Source organism: Poecilia latipinna, unplaced genomic scaffold (genome assembly GCF_001443285.1).
Source record: "Poecilia latipinna isolate Pla-1442-1.1 unplaced genomic scaffold, P_latipinna-1.0 Scaffold237, whole genome shotgun sequence".
In the NCBI taxonomy this organism is placed as follows: Eukaryota; Metazoa; Chordata; class Actinopteri; order Cyprinodontiformes; family Poeciliidae; genus Poecilia; species Poecilia latipinna.
The window spans coordinates 999,678-1,018,897 of NW_015112853.1; the positions used below are offsets into that span (position 1 = coordinate 999,678).

At 39.4% G+C, this 19,220-nt stretch overlaps 3 protein-coding genes across 4 annotated transcripts; 2 read left to right on the top strand and 1 right to left on the bottom strand.

The window, feature by feature from the left end:
- Positions 1–570: 570 nt before the first annotated feature.
- On the top strand, positions 571–8,053 carry ugdh (UDP-glucose 6-dehydrogenase). Its single transcript, XM_015032357.1, has 12 exons — positions 571–830; positions 2,541–2,702; positions 3,165–3,266; positions 3,345–3,545; positions 3,616–3,813; positions 4,813–4,960; positions 5,124–5,218; positions 5,302–5,432; positions 5,660–5,799; positions 6,825–6,916; positions 7,008–7,118; positions 7,895–8,053. Exons 2-12 carry the CDS (start codon positions 2,541–2,543, stop codon positions 8,003–8,005), a joined length of 1,491 nt encoding a protein of 496 aa, XP_014887843.1. The 5' UTR covers positions 571–830; the 3' UTR covers positions 8,006–8,053.
- A 231-nt stretch (positions 8,054–8,284) lies between these two features.
- lias (lipoic acid synthetase) lies at positions 8,285–14,112 on the bottom strand. The gene is made up of 11 exons (XM_015032358.1): positions 13,994–14,112; positions 13,573–13,748; positions 12,940–13,033; positions 12,612–12,692; positions 12,283–12,439; positions 11,821–11,878; positions 11,573–11,701; positions 10,778–10,923; positions 10,631–10,701; positions 10,431–10,542; positions 8,285–8,992 (listed from the first exon to the last, which is right to left on the bottom strand). Exons 1-11 carry the CDS (start codon positions 14,075–14,077, stop codon positions 8,919–8,921), a joined length of 1,182 nt encoding a protein of 393 aa, XP_014887844.1. The 5' UTR covers positions 14,078–14,112; the 3' UTR covers positions 8,285–8,918.
- A 554-nt stretch (positions 14,113–14,666) lies between these two features.
- On the top strand, positions 14,667–18,493 carry rpl9 (ribosomal protein L9). Of its 2 annotated transcripts, none has more exons than XM_015032361.1 (8): positions 14,667–14,715; positions 15,247–15,293; positions 15,374–15,489; positions 15,743–15,838; positions 15,954–16,086; positions 17,280–17,360; positions 17,580–17,709; positions 18,292–18,493. In XM_015032361.1, the coding sequence occupies exons 2-7, from the start codon at positions 15,248–15,250 to the stop codon at positions 17,684–17,686; spliced, it is 579 nt and encodes a 192-aa protein (XP_014887847.1). In that variant the 5' UTR covers positions 14,667–14,715; position 15,247; the 3' UTR covers positions 17,687–17,709; positions 18,292–18,493. The 2 variants fall into 2 exon arrangements, with proteins under 2 accessions (XP_014887847.1, XP_014887846.1); XM_015032360.1 differs by having other exon boundaries at positions 14,668–14,715; positions 18,336–18,493.
- The last annotated feature ends 727 nt before the right edge of the window (positions 18,494–19,220 follow it).

Sequence of the window (19,220 nt, forward strand, 5' to 3'; positions counted from 1 at the left end):
GTCGAACTATTGTGATCCTGATAAAAGTGGTGACAAGAACTATTTATAGGTGTGACTGACTACAATCCTTGCTCCACAAATACTGCTCTTTAGGACACCAATCACATAAAACTGGGATTTGTATCACTCAGTAACTGCATTTAATCAAATTTTCAAATTTATTGACATTCATTAATACTTGCATTGAACAAACAGTGTAGAAAATAGTAAAAATGAAAATACAGACAGTGTTGGGGGATTTCAAACGTCATTAACTGGAATTTATAGTGACAATGATAAATCAAAGTTCTTAAAATAAATGTAGCACAATAAATTATAAACCATACGATACAATAAATGTCCACCCCTAGTAAAAAAAAACAAAAACAAGATGTGTCCATAAGGCTGTTATGTCCAAATAGGTGAGAAATGAGCCTCCTTCAATATAATTGTGAAATAATTTATATGCATTCTATCGGACTGTTATCATTTTGAAAATGTTCAATAAATACAATGGTTTCTTTAAATGTGAAAAATTCGTGCTTTTACTTTGAAAACCCCCCTCCGGAAGGCTTTTCCAGGAGCGCAGGGGAGTGGTGAGTGAGGAGGCTGAGGAACCTCCCTCCGCTCACTTCAACTTCAGGCTGTAGTTCAGAAAGTTACCACAGGAACTCCGCTCCACTCATATCTCCCGCATCCCGCTGCTTCAGTCCAGCTTTACGAACCTTTGTCGAATCAAACAGAACCGGAGAACCGGAACTCGCGGCTGTTTGGACCCGGAGACTCATCTGCCAGGGAACCGAGCTGAACCTCCGCAGTGCTGAAGTTAACAGATTACCGAGCTGGCAGAGGTAAGGATCTGTTAGCTGGGTTCCGCTAGCTAGCCCTATTGGTTAATTCATTCACGGCTGCTGGGGGGTTTAAATCGCACACCCTGCGTATTTAGAGAAGAAGTGAATTAGTTTATTCTTGTAATGTGCGACTGTCCTCTGCAGACTGTGAGCTTTTCACAGAAAGGCAGATGTCGAGATAAATCTCTAAGGTGTGTCGGATGAAAGGAGTCTCTTTTTCTCCTCCAGTGGCAGACGTGGCTTCGCTGTGATGATAAAAGCGTCTTTATTTCCTCCCAGGCTGTGATGGTCCGGCTGGTAACTCACTGCAGGGCTGCTCAACAACTTATTTTTCAGGGGGATTTAAAACTGACTCCATTAACAAACCTGGACTGTTTATTTGCACTTCATCTTTACTTTTCAGTTGTTTCTGTTTATTTAAAGATGCAGTTTCATGTGGCACATAGCAGGAAGAAATTATTTTTAAATTGATTCCGAAAAACAGGTTGCTCCTATTTAAAACATCCACCATTTGCAGGAAAATTGGAAACTATCCACTCTTAAATTTACTTACACTGTTATGACTAGTAGAGATGCACCAATCAGGCTTTTCCTGACTGTTTTACCAATTCCACTTTTTCGACAGTATACACCAAAAAGATTAAATGGGATTCAAGATATGTAACAGATCATTTTAAGTTTAAAAGAAAATGGAATGATCAGATTTTACAAATGAATGAATCACGGGATGTGTTAACTTTTTACGAGTTTTGTCTGTTTTTTTTCCTAGTAAATTCAACATGTACATCATACTACAAGCTTTTTTGTTGATGCATTTATTTATTAAAATGTGCTATTTTAGTTTTGATGCATTTAGCAACTAAGAAGACTAAAAATACATATATATATGTATATATATATATATTTTATTTTTTTTTTTATTTTTTTTTTTTCAGTGTTTAATCTGGCTATCACCAGAAAACATGAAGAGAAAATTAGTATCGCTCTATATTTGATCATTACTAGTTAAATTTTATAAAGATACCTCAAAACATGAAACATTTCCCAACAAACGCAAGATCTAAAATGAGAATTTATCCACATTGGCTTTGAAATATATGAAATACTACTAATTGAAGATGCTCCAATCAGGCTTTTCAGTTTGTGTTTTATCTATTAAAATGGTGGAAGTTCCCAGTTTTGATTAATTTAATGAATGGAAATTTGTTCTATGTCGAAGGACTATATAACATTAAAGGCAAAACATATTCAGCAGCTTTATTGATAGATGTTACGGTTTCTAATTTAACAGAAAATAAAATAAAAAACCCATTTGTTGGCAGTTATGAATCTAACCTCTTTATTTATTACTAATAATAATGGAGGGAAAATTGTTCTATTTCAATCTTCGACCAATTGATTAGTGGATCTCAGTTATCACAGTTTTTTTTCACGTGATACTGATTTACTGTATTCTGCTTCATTGTATAAAAGTGTTTAATCCCACATTTAAAGTGGTGTCTGGTTCCGGCTTGTCAGAAACCTCTCTGATGTTTACATTACTCTGCTGGTGTCTGTAATCACATTGGTTGTTCTTCTTTCCTGCAGAACAAAACATTTCTTTAAATAGTAACAGCTAAGACATACAGCCTTGATTTTTTCCGCTGTGAGGAAAGCATATATTTCTCATGCACTTTCCGTACGATTCCTTTGTGGGTGCGTCTTTGACAGATGTTTGAGATCAAACGGATCTGTTGCATCGGAGCCGGGTACGTAGGAGGCCCAACATGCAGCGTAATCGCTCAGATGTGCCCGGAGATCACGGTGACCGTCGTGGACGTCAACGAGACGCGCATTAAAGCCTGGAACTCAGACACTCTGCCCATTTACGAGGTAGGAGGATATCAGCGTTTTTCAGACGAGGATTAATTAAGTTTTATGGTTGAAGTTGGTCAGAAAGCAGCAGCTCACAGTTTATTAACACTTTCTCACCTTTGACATGCTTTGCACTAATGTGTGGCTGATACAGGGTTGACATGAAAGTTCAGCTTCACTTTTTTTCTTTTCTTTTTTCTTTATTCTTTGAAGCCACACCTCATCTCTGAAGAGGGTTGACTCAGAAAGATTTGGTCACTGCTGCAGTCCGTGTTTCTGTAAAATCTTGGCTCCGTCTCTTTGTGAGCCGTTAATTAGTTCCAGACTGTTTTGCAATTTCCCTGCGTCAAACCCGACCGCACACTATTACATCATCATGACTAGTAGTGGTCAGCATGAACTTCTCGTGTGTTTTGTGAAACACTTCCCCCCGCCCTTTGCACTTGCACTAACTGAACCCTCCGCTTCCTCTCGTTTCAGCCAGGACTGAAAGAAGTGGTTGAATCATGCAGAGGGAAAAACTTGTTCTTCTCCACAGACATTCCCTCAGCCATCAAGGATGCCGACCTCGTCTTCATCTCTGTGAGTCACGCAGTCTCGGCGCGAGTAAGATTTCCTTCTGTTTAATCGGCTTGCATCATAACTGCGTCGCCTCGGCAGGTCAACACCCCAACCAAAACCTATGGAATGGGGAAGGGTCGCGCCGCCGACCTCAAGTTCATCGAGTCGTGCGCTCGGCAGATCGTAGAGGTCTCCGACGGCTACAAGATCGTCACGGAGAAGAGCACCGTCCCCGTGCGAGCCGCCGAGAGCATCAGACGGATATTTGACGCCAACACCAAACCCAGCCTGAACCTGCAGGTGTGTACTTTCACACACAACTCTGTGGCGTCCGGGTTTCTTGCTTCTGAGGGTGAGCGGGTCGTTTTAGGTGCTGTCCAACCCGGAGTTCCTCGCGGAGGGAACGGCAGTGCGGGATCTCAAGGAGCCCGACCGCGTCCTGATCGGTGGCGATGAGACACCGGAGGGTCAGAGGGCGATCAAAGCGCTTTGTGCTGTGTACGAACACTGGGTGCCCAAATCCAGAATCATCACTACGAACACCTGGTCGTCTGAGCTCTCCAAACTGGTGAGTGGACCACATGGATACTGGTGGTTTATCCCAAAACCATTTACTCAGAAATTGTGTTTGATGCAGTTCATGTTTACTTTAATTACCACGAATGTAATCTCAATGCACTTTAGAACAGAAGCTGGTCTAATTCAGTTCAAACCAAACCAATTCCAGTCCTAAATCAGACTTTAGTACAGATGTGCTACAAATGCAAACCTATTTGTAGTGCACCAAAAAATACCTTCTCCTTATGATTTACAGTACATTAATGACTTTTTGTAATCAGAAAAGCTATAGTAATTTCCATCCATTCATTTTCTCTACACCCTTGTCCCTTAGTGGGGTCGGGAGGGGTCCTGGTGCCTATCTCCAGCTAGCGATCCGGGCGAGAGGCAGGGTACACCCTGGACGGGTCGCCAGTCTGTCGCAGGGCGCTATAGTAATTTCTTCAATGTTATTTTATTAAACCTTCAGTTTAAAATTCTGTTGTTAGCCTAAATCAACACTTCAATGTCAGAGGAGAAAAAAATTCTCATTTTATTGTGTGAAGCTCAGAAACCCCCCCCCAATTACTTAAGTCTGTTAGGAAAATACTGAATTGCGACATCATCGTTGAATATTGCGAGGTTAATATGAGTCGCACTAAACCTACTTTTCCCTCACGCTTCAGCATCTCTGAATCTAAGATCCACATCAGTGAAAATTCATTCATGAGGTCCAACATTTTATCGGCATGCGGAACGTGAATCCACGGCTCTTCAAATATTGAAAACACTCCGTTGAAATTGTGACCTTGCACACATACCGACATACCGACTAGAATTTGATGTACTGCGCCGCTCTATCAAAAGTCAAATAATTTTAATAAATGAAAAATAAAGGACATCCAAAGTTGCAATTCCAACTTTTATTTTATTTTATTTTTTTGTGATGAGAAGGAATAAAAATATTTTTGTTTTTATGTTTTTTGGCAGAATGTTGAAAGAAAAATCTGGTTGCGTTTTGGATTTGCAGGCAGCCAATGCTTTCCTGGCCCAGAGAATCAGCAGCATCAACAGCATCAGCGCTCTGTGTGAGGCCACAGGAGCCGACGTGGAGGAAGTGGCCAAGGCCATCGGGATGGACCAGAGGATTGGCAGCAAGTTCCTCAAAGCCAGCGTTGGTAAGAATCGCAGCAAAACCTTTAAAGGCGCAATATGCGTGTCTGTGAATCAGGACAATCCTAAATTACATTTACTGCTATTATCCCAAACAATAAACAGGGCAGCTTTAGAAGTTGGCGTTTTATTTTTTAACCCACAAGCTTTCGTTGATGCCCTGTTCAGGTTTCGGTGGGAGCTGCTTCCAGAAAGATGTGCTCAACCTGGTGTATCTGTGCGAGGCCCTCAATCTGCCAGAGGTGGCGTCCTACTGGCAGCAGGTGGGAACTGCACCTCTGTAAACGGAGGGTTTAGTTCTCTGGGTCTGTTTCGTCTTTATTATTCTGAACACGATTCCTCTCAGGTGATAGACATGAACGAGTACCAAAGACGACGGTTCGCGTGTCGGATCATCGACTGCCTCTTCAACACCGTCACCGGCAAAAAGATCGCTCTGCTGGGGTTCTCTTTCAAAAAAGACACAGGCGACACCAGGTCAGTCTCTCCTCGCCTTCTTGAGTTTATCGACTGGTTTGACTTGTTTTGCAAGTGCGAACTTGACCCAGGCACAGCAGAGAAAGCCTAAAGCTTTCATTCATTGCTATTAGCATAGCCAGTCAGTGCTGATCCTTTTCCTCCACTTGGAAGCTTGCCAAAGCTCACTGCAGCGAACTTCACCCCTCTAACCACTGTTGACGTGTGTGTGTGTGTTACAACTCCAGGGAGTCATCCAGCATCTACATATCAAAGTATCTGATGGATGAGGGGGCCAAGCTGTTTATCTATGACCCCAAGGTTCTTAAGCAGCAAATCATTTATGACCTGTCCCAGCCCAGCATCTCAGAGGACAACCCAGAAAGAGGTGAGAGAGCGAGCGAGAGAGAGAGAGAGCGAGCGAGTTCATTACTATGTTGGACCTGCAGCACTGTGTGATTTACTGTTAACGATTAATAAACACTCAACTCGAGTAGCCTTGTTTGAACTCGTGCTTTGAGATACTCGGAGCTTTTGCTTTGTTTAGTGAATTTTAAATCATGATCAATGTTTGGGAAAGGCCTTTTAAACTGACACACAGGTTGAATGAATATGAATGATTTCTCTAGAATCACCTTTCAGGTTAATTGTTGTTTCTGCTTCCCATTGAAAGCTTTATAAAACATCTGAAATGAATTGTGGTTTTAAACTTTTCTTTATGTGTTCAGGGTTCGTATGGGTGCTTGAAATCGCTTGAATTTCAAAAAAGGTGCTTTCAAGGTTTGGAAAGTGCTTGATTTCTGCATAAAGTCCTTGAAATTCAAAATAATGTTTTCTAACAAAGTTGTAATAAACTTTCAGGAGAAAACTCCTTATAGGAAGTGATTATTTATATTGTGTTTGAGAAAGTAGGTCGTTTGCCTTAAAACAGTTTGTTTCAATATTTATTATTCCTAATGAGGTATTGATCTGTTTGATTGAAATAAAGGTAGTTTTGATTTTAAATGTTAGTTATTGAAACTGGAGGATGTTTTTAGTTGAGTTTGTTTTGTTCTCTGACCAATCAGGTCTTTAGAGTGTGTGAGAAAATTTTCAAAACATCAAATTTTGTCATTTTAATCTATTTTGTCCCTACTATGTAGAATATTATTACAAAAAATTAACAGTAATAGGTGATGTTCATTTGTATAGTTTTTATTGTGAAAGTCTGGTGCTGAAAACTTACCTTTGAAATCCAAAAGTGCTTGAATTTATTGCGAATAAAGGTCATGTTATTTAAGAGATTTACAGTGAAAACTGAAACATTGTGGCTGGACTGTTTAATAATTATTTAACAAGGATAAATATCTGTTTTCTGAAGTTGTGATTTAGTCCGGTTAAGCATAATAAATCCCTCTCTTTTTCTTTTCTCAGTGTCTGAGCTGGTGACTGTAACGTCAGACCCTTATGAGGCCTGCCAGAGCGCTCATGCGTTGGTCATCTGCACCGAGTGGGACATGTTTAGGGTCACGATCATACTTACCCTTCGTACACATTTCTTCTTCCTTAGCAACCGTTCACTTGGGACCTCATGATGTCGTTTTGACGCCTCTACAGGAACTGGATTACGAGAAGATTTACAAGAAGATGCTGAAGCCGGCATTCATATTCGACGGCCGCAGAGTGCTTGACCACCTCCACGCCGAGCTGCAGAGCATCGGCTTTCAGGTGAGCGGACGTACAGCTACGTATTTTGTCATGTTATTTCATTGGATTCTACTTGGTGAGCCTTAAAAATGTTGAACTTATTTTTGAAGTAGATTGAAAACTGATCAGTGGTTTTAGTCCTTTTTTAAAAAAATAAAATAAAATTCATAAGTGTATGGTTTTTGCAATTTTCAGTCTTGGACTAGGCAATATGGCTGTGTCAATAATTATTGATTAGTTTTTGTTTTAAATATCTGAAACACTGCCGAACTTGCGATGCAACCTTTCTAGTTTTACCCAGTCTCCTTTGAGCTGTTGTGCTTATTTTGTCTTTTTGTGCTATTTTTTTTATTTATTTCTTTTAAGCAGTTACATAAAACTTGGGTTACTCAACAGGCTGTTGCCAGGTAACCAAAGAATGAGTCAGTTGATCCCACCCACCTTGCTTAGCTGGCTCTGAGAGGTTCAGCGGCTAAAGTCTTTCCTCTGCCTACATCCCCCAGAATGCTGTGCGGTTCCGGATCGGAGTTGGTTGAAATGATTGAATATTTTATCAGACGTATTCTGTATTGACATCGATTATGTGTCTATCACAATATTGGAGACGTACCCTAAAATACTTGCAGCTTGTGACTGGAGGTTATATATAATGCTAACTCAGGGGAGTTGATCACAAACAAATACAGATTTTTACTTAGAAACAAACTAGAAAGCTCTTTATTGGTTTCCTTTCACCTTTTCCAATAAGGTGCAATAGTTCTGCAGATAAACGGCTAACTTCGCCTCTCTGGTTGCAGATCGAGACCATTGGAAAGAAAGTGACTTCTGCTCGAATCCCTTACACCCCTGCGATTGTTGGTTCTCGCACCGCTTCTACTGAGCCTCCAACCAAGAAGGCAAAAGCCTAAAGCTGGATTCTCCCCCCAGCAGCAGGCAACTTTCCTCCTGCTTCCTTTTCATTTCAACAGCAGAGAGGCCCGAGTAGTGTCCTGCCCCCTGCTGGCCACACAGCAGGCCTGCAGCTTCTCTGCTACCTGGACGGACGACTGAAAGTGGCTACAGATCAAATATTTTTTTTATATTAAATCATTCCATATGCAACAACAACTTTACATCACACCCAGAACAGTATTTCTCTCACACACATCAGATGACCTGTTTTTTTATAGAAACACTATAAACACAAGTCCTTTCTTATATAATTTACTATATAATTAAGTACTGTTCTTAAATACAGTTTTATATAATTTTAAAAAAAAAACAAAAACTATTTTTTATAAATCATGTTGCTGTATGTTAATCTTCCGTGTCAGGATGTTCACCTGAAGGGCCAATGCAATAAAATGTGAGTCTGTAATTTGTACTGAAGATTTGTAATGTAAATCTTTACATACAGATATACTTTTCTTCAATAAATCTGTCTTTTTAAGCTTAAATCTCATGTGTGAGCTTCCTCAAAATAGACATGCAGACACAACATTTTAGACGTTTGTTTCACACATTACAATGAGGTTTATGGAGGCTAGAGAAGGTGATTGAAAAGTGCAGCTTCTGCTCCCAGATGGCCACGAGTCTCATCTGATTCCCTTTTATCATTTTAACAAAAGCCAGACCTTCAGGGCAGCTACAGGTGGAGACGGAAAACTAGCATCCTGACAAAAATAAACGCTTTTTGATGCAAGTCAGCTAAAGTTGAACGCCTCCCGGTCTCTGTTTTACTTGGTTCTAATGATTTTCCTGCTGAAAACAATGGATAGTTGTGATGCGTTACAGACTGTTAGTGCGATTAGTAGGAGGGAAAAAAAAAAAGCAAGAGCTGCTTCAAGAAGCTTCTTGTTCTGTTCTAGTGATTTCTGCTTTTCTCTTCTTCAGCAGATTCTTCAAGAAGAATTCACCTGTTAGGAGGGAAAATAGTCTTTAATTTTCTGCTTTATTACTTGAACTGTTCAGATATGGAGGCTCGTTTCCCCCAAACCTCCTCTGAGCTTCAAATGACTAAAGATTAGCCAAGGAGATTAACTCGGCTCCTAATCTTTGCTCTAAGGCAGGGGTCTGTAACCTGCAGCTCCAGAGCCACATGTGGCTCTTATGAAACCACACACTCTAAGAAGTATTGTGTAATTATAAAGGGAATAATAAGTGGTGGTTTTTACAGTTTTTCTGTAGGGGTTTTATGCAATAAAGGGGAGAGTATCTACATTAGGAACACACCAATGCAACAAGGCTTTTAAAATAGAATTTAATGTAATCATTTTTAGTTTGCTACCTATATTTTTTATATGTATGGAAGGGACTTACCCTGCTCTACGAAATAATTATTCCCTCTGTAAACATTTGATTTGTTTTGTTCTAAAATCTGAAATTAGAAATTAATTTTTAATTAAATTTTGTCTTTTCAAAATAAAAGTATTTCAGTCCACATTTGTAAGATACTTTGAAGCTCTAGACAAACTTTAGTTTTATAGCAATGAAGCAGAAGTGGCTCCTTTAAATCAAAAGGCTGATGTGGAGTGTTTGTTTTTCTACCGCTGCATATAATTTAGATGTGTCAGAGTAAAAGAAGCTAAATATAAATGATGGCAGGGTGCTGTGGTAGTGCAGGGTCAAAGCACGTATTGAGGCCTTGGTCCTCATGGTGGTGGTCGCAGGTTCGATTCCCGGCCTGGTGACATTTGCCGCACGTCTTCCCCCTCTCTCATTACCCTCTTTCCTGTTGAACTACTTTCAAATAAAGGCCACCAGAGCTAACAAAACCTTTAAAAATATGTATAAAAGATGGCCAATATTTTCTAAATGTCCTTTAACTTTCACGTTGAAACTACTTTGTGTGTTTCAAATCAAATCTCAATACAGTATGGTACACGTTAAAGTTTGGTACTATAGTGAGGCAAACTGTAAAAAAGTCCAAGTGGTTTGAACATTTTACAAGGCAAAGCGTATTGTATTATTAGTCGTAAAAACAACTGTTGATAAGCCGTTTTGTTGCGCAACTATCTCCATTTGTAGGGTTACTCCAGGTCAAATGAAGATACCCTGAATGCTGCTCATATTGCAGCTCTCTGGGAACGAAAAACAAGCTGGTCTGATCTAAGATCTCAGCCAAACTGAACCTCCAGACAATTAAATCTCAAATTACAGCACACACAAAGGAAAACATGCACACAAAAAAACAGACCTCACTTGTTCTTTAAAAAAAATGATATTACAAGCAGGCAGAGCCATGCAGAGAAATCTACCACTTCCAAATTTATTCTCAAATAAATCTAATCTGAACAGTTCTGCACTTAAGTTCATTTCCCTTCATATTTTTGCAGCATTAATAATTCAGCTCACCTGCTTTGTAGGAGGATCGAACCAGAGGCCCGCTGGCTGTGTACACAAATCCCATCTCGTTCCCGACTTTCTCCCAGTGGGCAAACTTTTCAGGGGGGATGTATTCCTCCACCTAAACCCGACCGCACGTCCTCATAAATGTGCATCCATCCGCAAACAATAAATCTGACCGGACTGCTTCTGCAGTGCGGAGGACTCACCTTTAGGTGGCGCTTTGTGGGCTGCATGTACTGACCGAGGGTTAGACAGTCCACTCCTGCCTCTCTCAGCTCTGCAACATCACCACAGCAGCAGTCAGACAAGTGCTTACACAGACCTGCGTGTGTTTATCTGCAGCTGCCACAGACCGGTCAGAGTGTTGACTATCTGCTGGTCGCTCTCGCCCAGTCCCAGCATGATGGAGGTCTTAGTGAGGACGCCGGGTTTGACCTGCTTGGCGTGTTTCAGGACAGTCAGGGATTGGTCGAAGTTCGCTCGGGGGTCCCGAACATACCTGCGGCGGATGGTGGAGAAATGTTTCAGGCTGAGGAATGCCTCTGGCGCCACCTGGTGGTCAGGCTGTGTTAGCTAGCAGAGATCTGAGTTTAACACAAGATGTTTCTGCAGTCTTCCATTTCACTGTAATCATATTTTCGACTCATACAAAAGGCAAAAGGACAGTAAGGCTGTCATATTGCATAAAACGAGCTTGATAATTTCCATTCTGATGGTAAAAATATTTTGAAGAGCAATTTTGTTCACAGAGACATTTTAGTCTGTTTTATTTTCATCATTGGTTTTTATTTCTGTTTAATTTATTGTTTTTGGTTGTTGTGTTTTATTTCGAATATTGATATTGAACTATTATGCCATTTATCAATATTACTTGAAAATGGTCTTAAACAACAATATGACCAGTTATCGCAATAATTAGAGGGCCAATTTATCATCCAGCAAAATTTGTTGTTCTGACATGCCTAACGGCCAGAATGGTTTATTGTAATGTTTCAGATTGGTATAGAAAAAAATATAAATTCATGTAGCTCATACTAAACCTCAACAAACTGTTTGATTATCCTCTAATCAGCTAATTCTTTTTGTGATAATACCCACAAGTTTAACATTATGAAATAGTAAATTACAGAGCTATCCAGTGTGCATACCGTTGCAGTTCCCGCACCGTCTCCACGTTGTGAGCGTAAACGTCTAGCCCTGACAGGGCGATCTTCTCCACCGCTGACAGGTCGCCACGGAAATCAGGGGTCAGGCATTCGACCAGGATGTGAGAGTTTCTGCACGAAAAAGACAAAAGTGCTTGCTTGTCAACTTTGCACTCATGAAATGTAATAAATTTAAAAAAGATCTAATGGCAGATCCATCTGATACAAATCTAAAGAAAAAAAAAATCTACCTCTCCTTCAGGCTAGTAACCGTTTTAGCAAAATGTTCTGCTCCTCCATCAGCGATATCTGTAAATAAACAGAGGAAATAAAACTGATTGATCATTAAAAAGCACATTGTAAGTATGTTTAGCAAATCTGTAGACATTTAAATTGTATTGTATATGGAATTTATGTATTTTCATGGTCTGTAGAAGTATAGGGAAAAAATATTATTAATTAAAGTCTAAAATTCTGTTCATCCATCAATCTCTGTTTTTTTTCCCAGGTTCTGTACTCAAAGCCCAATTACTGCAAAAAAATTCTGCTGTAACTTTCTAGAAACCTTTTACAAATATACTCTACAAACGAGCTTAAAAGAATTGAGAACAGAGGACGTTTAGATCAGAAAACGTAAGGACTTAATAGGTGTGATGACCAGTAAAGGTTCAACATCAGGTGTGGTGCAGACACACTGAGGGAAGAAACTGTACCATCTCTGTCAACAGATGTCAGAACCACGTAGTCCAGCCCCCAGGCTGCGATGGCCTTGGCTGTGTTGTAAGGCTCATCTGGGTCCAGAGGAGGCGGCTGACGGGCCGTCTTCACCGAGCAGAACCTGCACCCCCGGGTGCATGTGTCTCCCATCAGCTACCAGCAAACAGACAGAAAGAAAAGTAATGTGTGTGTCAGTGAAAAGAAAAAATAGACACCTAAACTGGACTAATAATAAATGGACTAATACATTCATGATAAGAAGTATCTTCAGGCATTAAAAAGAAAAGTCAACGTCCTTCATTATAACATGACGATGGAGGCTCACCATGATGGTGGCAGTAGCGGTGGCATATTCTCCTCCACCCCAACATTCTCCAATGTTTGGACACCTGGCCTCCTCACACACCTGAGAAAACACACAGAGACACTGTTATAAAAGAAGAGCGCACATAGGATTATTTAAACCTGTCTTTGCTGTGTAAATCTAATAGTTTCAGTAAAAGGTGGAATAACAGTTTCCTATCTTGGCAGAATTTGCACTGTGACGTTAATCAGATGCATCCTTGTGAAGACATTTTCAACAAGTTTCCCTGCTACGTTTCATGCTTTGGTTTTATTCTAGAGTCGAAGCATGTGGGTAGTCTGCTGCTGACCGTGTGCAGGTTGAGGTCTCTCAGTGTGTTCTTCAGCCTGTTGTAGTTCTTTCCAATAGGGATCTCCGTCTTCAGCCATGGAGGAAGCCTCAGCCTAACAACAGCACAGCACAGATATAAAGATCCTTTCACATGCATGTGTCTGATAAACTTTAATTTGTGAAAATGATCAATTTCATGCATATCTATTTAAGTAATTAAACTGTCTCCTTTAAAGTTAGATGTTGATGAAGTATGATGAACATACGTTCTCTGTAAATTACAAAAGTATTCGCCATCTTTCCACATTTTGCCAAGTTGCACCTGCAACAAATTTTAACTAAAGAGAAAAGTTTTATTTTGACAACAAAATAATTTTTAAAAAAGGATACGTGCTTTAAATACTTTTAAAGTGTTAGATTGTGATATATATTTATATCGACCTCCTCTGCTCTGATCTGTTTGAATAAAATCCAGTTCAAACCACTACATTTACAAGTCTTTTATTGAAAAGCAGTATGTCATTTTCCTTCCGCTTTTCATTAATGAGTCAGATGCTTTTGTCTATCGCATAAAATCTCAATAAAATACCAGTATGTTGTTGTAACACCACCGAATGTGGAAAAAGTTCAAGGTGGTTTTGAGACACTGTACCTCTCCCCCTTCTGTCTCTTCAGGTTGCCTCTGTATTCTGCCCACTTGCTTTTCTCAGAGAGTTCCCCAGATATGAAGTCCTGCAGCCCGGGGCCGTCCTGGCTCTGAACCTCCTTCTTCCTGTCCTCCCTGTCTGCAGAGGACTTGGGTGAAGTGTTCAGACAGCTTGTGTACACCTGTAGCCAGAAGTCACTCCGGTCAGCTCTCAATTAGTCAAACATAAATTATTCTCCAGATGAGAAGTTTAAGGAACAGCAGACAGAGTCTGTTTTGATAAATAAGCTGTCAGCAGAGCAGCGGAGTTACAAAATAAAGACTGCTAGCTAATGTTAGCTCCAGACCCACTGACCCCAATTCTGTCTTAGCGGACAGAAAGCAGTTTAAATAATTTTTACATATTCAGGTTTCCTCAGACACTTACATGTAAGATCGATCTGGGGCTCAACCTTAAGTGGTTTGTGGAAAAGCGACCCGTCACACAGCAACTCTGTTTTAACAACGCCATGACAGCAAAATCCCGAGAAACGATACAACCTCGACAAGCAGCTGCTTCTGTCTGACGCTGCATTCATGAAATGAAAGCTGACTGGGAAATATCAGATATCTCTGGTTTCAAAGTTTTTCCTCAAAACAGTACCATACATTATAAAAGGTTATGTACTTAATAATGAAATTTAAGTGATTTTGCTTGCTATACCAGTACGTATTTAGTTTTAGTACGTCTGAGTCCCAGTTTACAGCTCAAGTATTGTGTATAATCTTACTCAATTTAAGTTTTCTTATATTTTTCCAAATTTAAAATCTGTTACAATTTTCTTTGCTAATTTTTAAAATATAAGTAATCCAAATAAAACACTGCTATTGTGAAAATGTAACTTTGGTTTAATCTGCATTTAGGTAAATAGGGCTTTCATTATTTTAAAGTTTGTAAATAAAGCCAGTAGATTTTCATAAAAGACACTCGCTAATGTATATTCCAAAAAATACTCTGTTGTTTCTACTCCATTCCAAAATATACTTTTCTGTCACATTTTGAGTGACGCCAAATTATAGAGTTCGATAATCAATTATAACGGCTGCTGATGGGCTCCTACAATTGCGTCATGACGCCCTTCCGTCCTCCTTTCCTCTGCTACCGGCGAGGTGAGAATAGCTGTGATATTGTTTCGGAGTTTTCATCTAACTTCATCTGAGTCTATTAACACACGTTTCTATTTATTTTTTAACATCAAGACACCGAAGACGTCAAATTTCACAATATGAACTATATTTTTATTCAGTTTTTAGTTTATGTGGAGAAATGATAATAAGTTTGTCCACAGCTTAAGCGTCTGCGGCCTGACGGGTCTGTTTTTGTTAATGGCGACGGCTGATTAAACTTTCAGTTACAACAGTGGGGTTTGAACAACTCCTGGTAGTTTGTGTGACTGTTCTGGAGTGGAAAATTTCGTCTTTATTTTAATTAAAACTATGGGATGTGGAATAGTGTAGCTCTGTGTTAGCATTAGCTCAGTCAGTGTGACTACATCTAGGCTGGCTTGATTCAAGCTCAAATCACACATGCTAATGTTGCATCTATCAGAACATTTACATTAGCTATCCAACCTATTGAGTGTTGAGTTAAAGTGTTGAAACAAGACTCAAATATAACACTTGTTTTGTGCGTGTGTGTAGAATGAAGACCATTCTCAGCAGCCAGACCGTCGACCTCCCTGACAATGGTAAGAAGCTGCAGCTGCACAGATTAACACGAATAAATATGTTGTAATGCTTTTAAACTGACTTTTGTGTTGTTTGCCAGTGGAGGTCAGGTTAAAGGGGCGAACAGTGATTGTCAAAGGGCCCCGTGGTAAACTCACCCGGGAGTTCAACCACATCAACCTGGAGCTCAGCCTGCTGGGCAAGAAACAGAAGAAGGTAGCTATGAATGACAATCTGTTACTGAAAGTGTGCTGCATGAGTATATACAAAGAAAGTTTAACCATTAGCAATGGAGCTGGTGCTGGGGTGCATCCCTGCTTCAATACAGGATAAAAAGAGCACGATGTCAATTTGACATTTTTGTTTGGTTGTACCCCTTTATTGTCAAGTTATCAACCATCTGAGCGATTTTAGCCATAATTTGACATGTGAGGCTGTATAAAACGGATCCCTGTGTTGTGTTGTTTAGCTTCGTGTGGAGAAATGGTGGGGAAACAGGAAGGAGCTGGCCACGGTGCGCACCATCTGCAGCCACGTCCAGAACATGATCAAGGGCGTCACTCTGGTGAGGTTCACCTTCTGGGACAAAACTGCAGCCACTTGGGCTGCCTCTGTTCTCAATTAACAACGTGAATCTGTTTGTTTTTGATTGTTGACGTTACTCCTGTTGTCTGCTGCAGGGTTTCCGGTATAAGATGCGCTCTGTGTACGCCCATTTCCCCATCAACGTGGTCATTCAGGAGAGTGGGAGTCTTGTGGAAATCAGGAACTTTCTGGGAGAGAAGTACATCCGCCGTGTCAGGATGAGGCCTGGTGAGTCGGCTTCACACTGTGGAGACTCTGGAGTGCGTGAAAATCTGATGTATTCACTTCCTGTCAGCTTGGAAAAGTCGCGCTTTGACTTAGTGGGAAGGATGAAAATGGTGGTTGGCCAGATTTTTTTGAAAGGCAGGAATGTTTAAAGGCAAAATGATCACATTCAGTGGGTTAAATAGAATAGTAGTAAATATAAACTTACAAAACCGTGTTGGGCAGATTTGGTTGTTTTTCTCTCTCTTTTTTTTTTTTGAAGATATTCCAACATGAATTGTTATTTTACCTAGAGCTGGGCAATAAATTGACTGATTTTTATCAGACTTTCTGTTTTTGAAGCTTTAATTTGGAAAATTTGGATTTTTTTCCCTCTACAAATCCACCACTTGGGTTTCCATAGTGATGTTAGCTCACCCACAATCTACCAAGCATATTTTAAAGCTTCCATTTGTTTTGTTATTGAAATAAATGCCAAATCTTAGGTATTTGATGTCTTTTTTTAGTTGTTTAGGAAAAATACGTTTAGCATAAAAAACTGAGATTTTATTCTTAATCCATATCGCCTGGCCCTATATTACCAAACGTTTTGGTAATATTAACCAAACATTTAATCTTTTATTTGCAGAAAATGCTAAAGATTGTTTGAACTTTCCTGTTAATCTCAGATCAGCAAATTGTTAAATCTTTACAGCACTAAGGCTCCTGTACTTTCATAAGTTGGTTGCCTTTAATTTATAATTTTTATAAAATACAGGAATGTATTAATGTAGCAAAGGGACAGTAAATAATTTATAAATGTCCACAAATATTTAGCTTTCTTTGTTTAAATCTACATGAAGTGATTAAAACTCAAAGAAGCTCTTTGAAGTCTTAGCGCTCTCTACATTGTGATTATTTGTTTTTATTGCATCATTAAAATGTTGTCTAAAACAGTCATTCTGATAGAATAACTGTATATAAATATTAATGGAAGTCATAAATGTTTTGATATTTGTTTTTTGAACCATAATATCCACAGAGCCAATTGTTTGATCAAAACTAATATGAAATGAGAGAAAATATTATTGCTTCAGAACTGATTTTCTCACCTACAAATAAACTTTTGAGTTTTTATTGGATTATAATCAAGTAAAAAAAAAAAAAATCAGGTCTCATGGTATCATATTAAAAATGATCTTCCCTTTTGCTTCCAGGAGTTAACTGCGCGCTGTCAGCAGCCCAGAAGGACGAGCTGGTCCTGGAGGGAAACGACATCGAGTTGGTGTCAAACTCAGGTGAGTCTCATTAACGTTATCAGAGCCGTTCTGTCCATTCTGTTGACGGTTGTAATGCGTCGGGTCGCTCTCTCCTGCCACCTAACGGTCGGATGAAGTTGAGCTCGTTTGTGTAAAGTTGCTGGTTTAGTTTCTTTTTGCAGATGTTCAAAATGCATCAGAAACGTTTGGGCAGAAGTGATGGTGTTGTGACTTGCTGCTCGTCCTCCTCTGTTCCAGCTGCTCTGATCCAGCAGGCCACCACAGTCAAAAACAAGGATATCAGAAAGTTCTTGGACGGCATTTACGTGTCTGAGAAGGGAACAGTAGTGGAAGCAGACCAGTAGAGAAAACATCTGCTGGTGTAGAGGTTAGATGATGCCGTCTGCCTGCCCTGCATGGGAACGTCTCACTTTTTCTGCCCATCTTGTTTGTTTTCCTGGAACTTTTCTTTCTGTCGCAGATTTATCTGTTGCATGCTTCCCACCTTAAACTTGTCAAGCGTCAGTAATCATAAAATCAAGGAGTCTATTCATTCTCCTGATATGTGATATGTCGGCAAAACTCAGCATTAAACTCCAGGTGAACTTAGGGCTGAGTTTTTTGGTTTTTTTTCATAAAGTAAAAATTTTAACAAAATGCTCCTGAAACAAAAGCATTTAATGGATAAATTTGGCACTATTTAAATTCTAAGCTTGCACTTAAGAGATCTTTATTTTTCAATTTTAAAACCACTTTTCTCTTTTCAAACTATTTAACAGGATGTTTACCTGTATTTACACCTTCTTTATTACTCACATGCGCATGCTTTGCATCATTTTATGCTTGACTTTAAATCTTCCCAGCTTTGTGCGTCACTTTTCCTTTTCATGATTAAATCTTTGCTTTCATTCTTCAGACCAGGCCCTGAGAAATAAGCATGCACTGGTATTTTCCCCCCATCATGTTTCAGAGTAAGTTTCTGCTCTGATTTGCGGCTCTCCTGTTTCTCTGCAGCGGCGTTGATCCAGCAGGCCACCACGGTCAGAAAGAAGGACATCAGGAAGTTCCTGGACGGCATTTACGTCAGCGAAAAAACCACCGTGGTGGAGCAAGATGTTGAATAAAATATTCACTTTTCCTGTCATGACCAATAAAGCAAACATCTTTATATATTTGTTTTCTGTTTTTTTTTTTGTTTTTTTTTATTCGGCTACAATAAGGGATAAACATGAATAAAAGGGTGCAGAGTCAATAAATGTTCTATTTATAATACATGTTGACTCTAATGTGAATTGCAGATCTGTTTTTACAATGATAAATTTTATAAAAGTAGAAACATGAAACATATTTTTTAAAAATCAAGTTTTTGTGGCCTAATGGAGCTTTCCAGGCTTTCTATAAAAATAAATATATACTTGGACACAACTACTGCTAGAGGTGCAATGAAGGTGAAATGCTGTTAAGTGGATCAAGTAATGGTAATTAAAATTTTCTAAATCTAAGAGCTGATCTAGTAAATCAACAGATGCAGTTCAGCATCTATTTGTAGCCCAATGTTTCAAATATGTTAATATAGTACATATTTGAGGGCAGGCTAATATTTGGCTTTCGATCTGTTTTGAACCTGATGGTTTTACTGACACCGATCAACTTCCTCAGATTTTAAGCCCCGCATATGCTGCCATGGTCAATTCAAAAAATATTTTATTGATATTAAAGGGAGATTAAATGTTGAAATGTTATTCAAGATTCTTCATGTAAAGAACCGGTCAGAAACACATGGAAGAATTTTGATCAGTACGGATATTAAAAATCTTACGGTACAAAGAATGAATAAATTACAAAAGTTTTTAGAAAAGGTGGCAAATAGCAATCGATGCGATATCAATATCTGTGATT

Coding starts and splice junctions, on each gene's coding strand:
- ugdh (XM_015032357.1), top strand. CDS start 2,541: ATGTTTGAGATCAAACGGATCTGTTGCATCGGAGCCGGGTACGTAGGA. Junction 3,546..3,615: donor AACCCAGCCTGAACCTGCAG/GTGTGTACTTTC, acceptor GGGTCGTTTTAG/GTGCTGTCCAACCCGGAGTT. Junction 4,961..5,123: donor GTTCCTCAAAGCCAGCGTTG/GTAAGAATCGCA, acceptor TGCCCTGTTCAG/GTTTCGGTGGGAGCTGCTTC.
- lias (XM_015032358.1), bottom strand. CDS start 14,077: ATGGCGTTGTTAAAACAGAGTTGCTGTGTGACGGGTCGCTTTTCCACA. Junction 13,034..13,572: donor AAGAGACAGAAGGGGGAGAG/GTACAGTGTCTC, acceptor TGCTGTTGTTAG/GCTGAGGCTTCCTCCATGGC. Junction 10,702..10,777: donor GATAGTCAACACTCTGACCG/GTCTGTGGCAGC, acceptor GTGATGTTGCAG/AGCTGAGAGAGGCAGGAGTG.
- rpl9 (XM_015032361.1), top strand. CDS start 15,248: ATGAAGACCATTCTCAGCAGCCAGACCGTCGACCTCCCTGACAATG. Junction 15,294..15,373: donor CGTCGACCTCCCTGACAATG/GTAAGAAGCTGC, acceptor GTTGTTTGCCAG/TGGAGGTCAGGTTAAAGGGG. Junction 15,490..15,742: donor TGGGCAAGAAACAGAAGAAG/GTAGCTATGAAT, acceptor TGTGTTGTTTAG/CTTCGTGTGGAGAAATGGTG.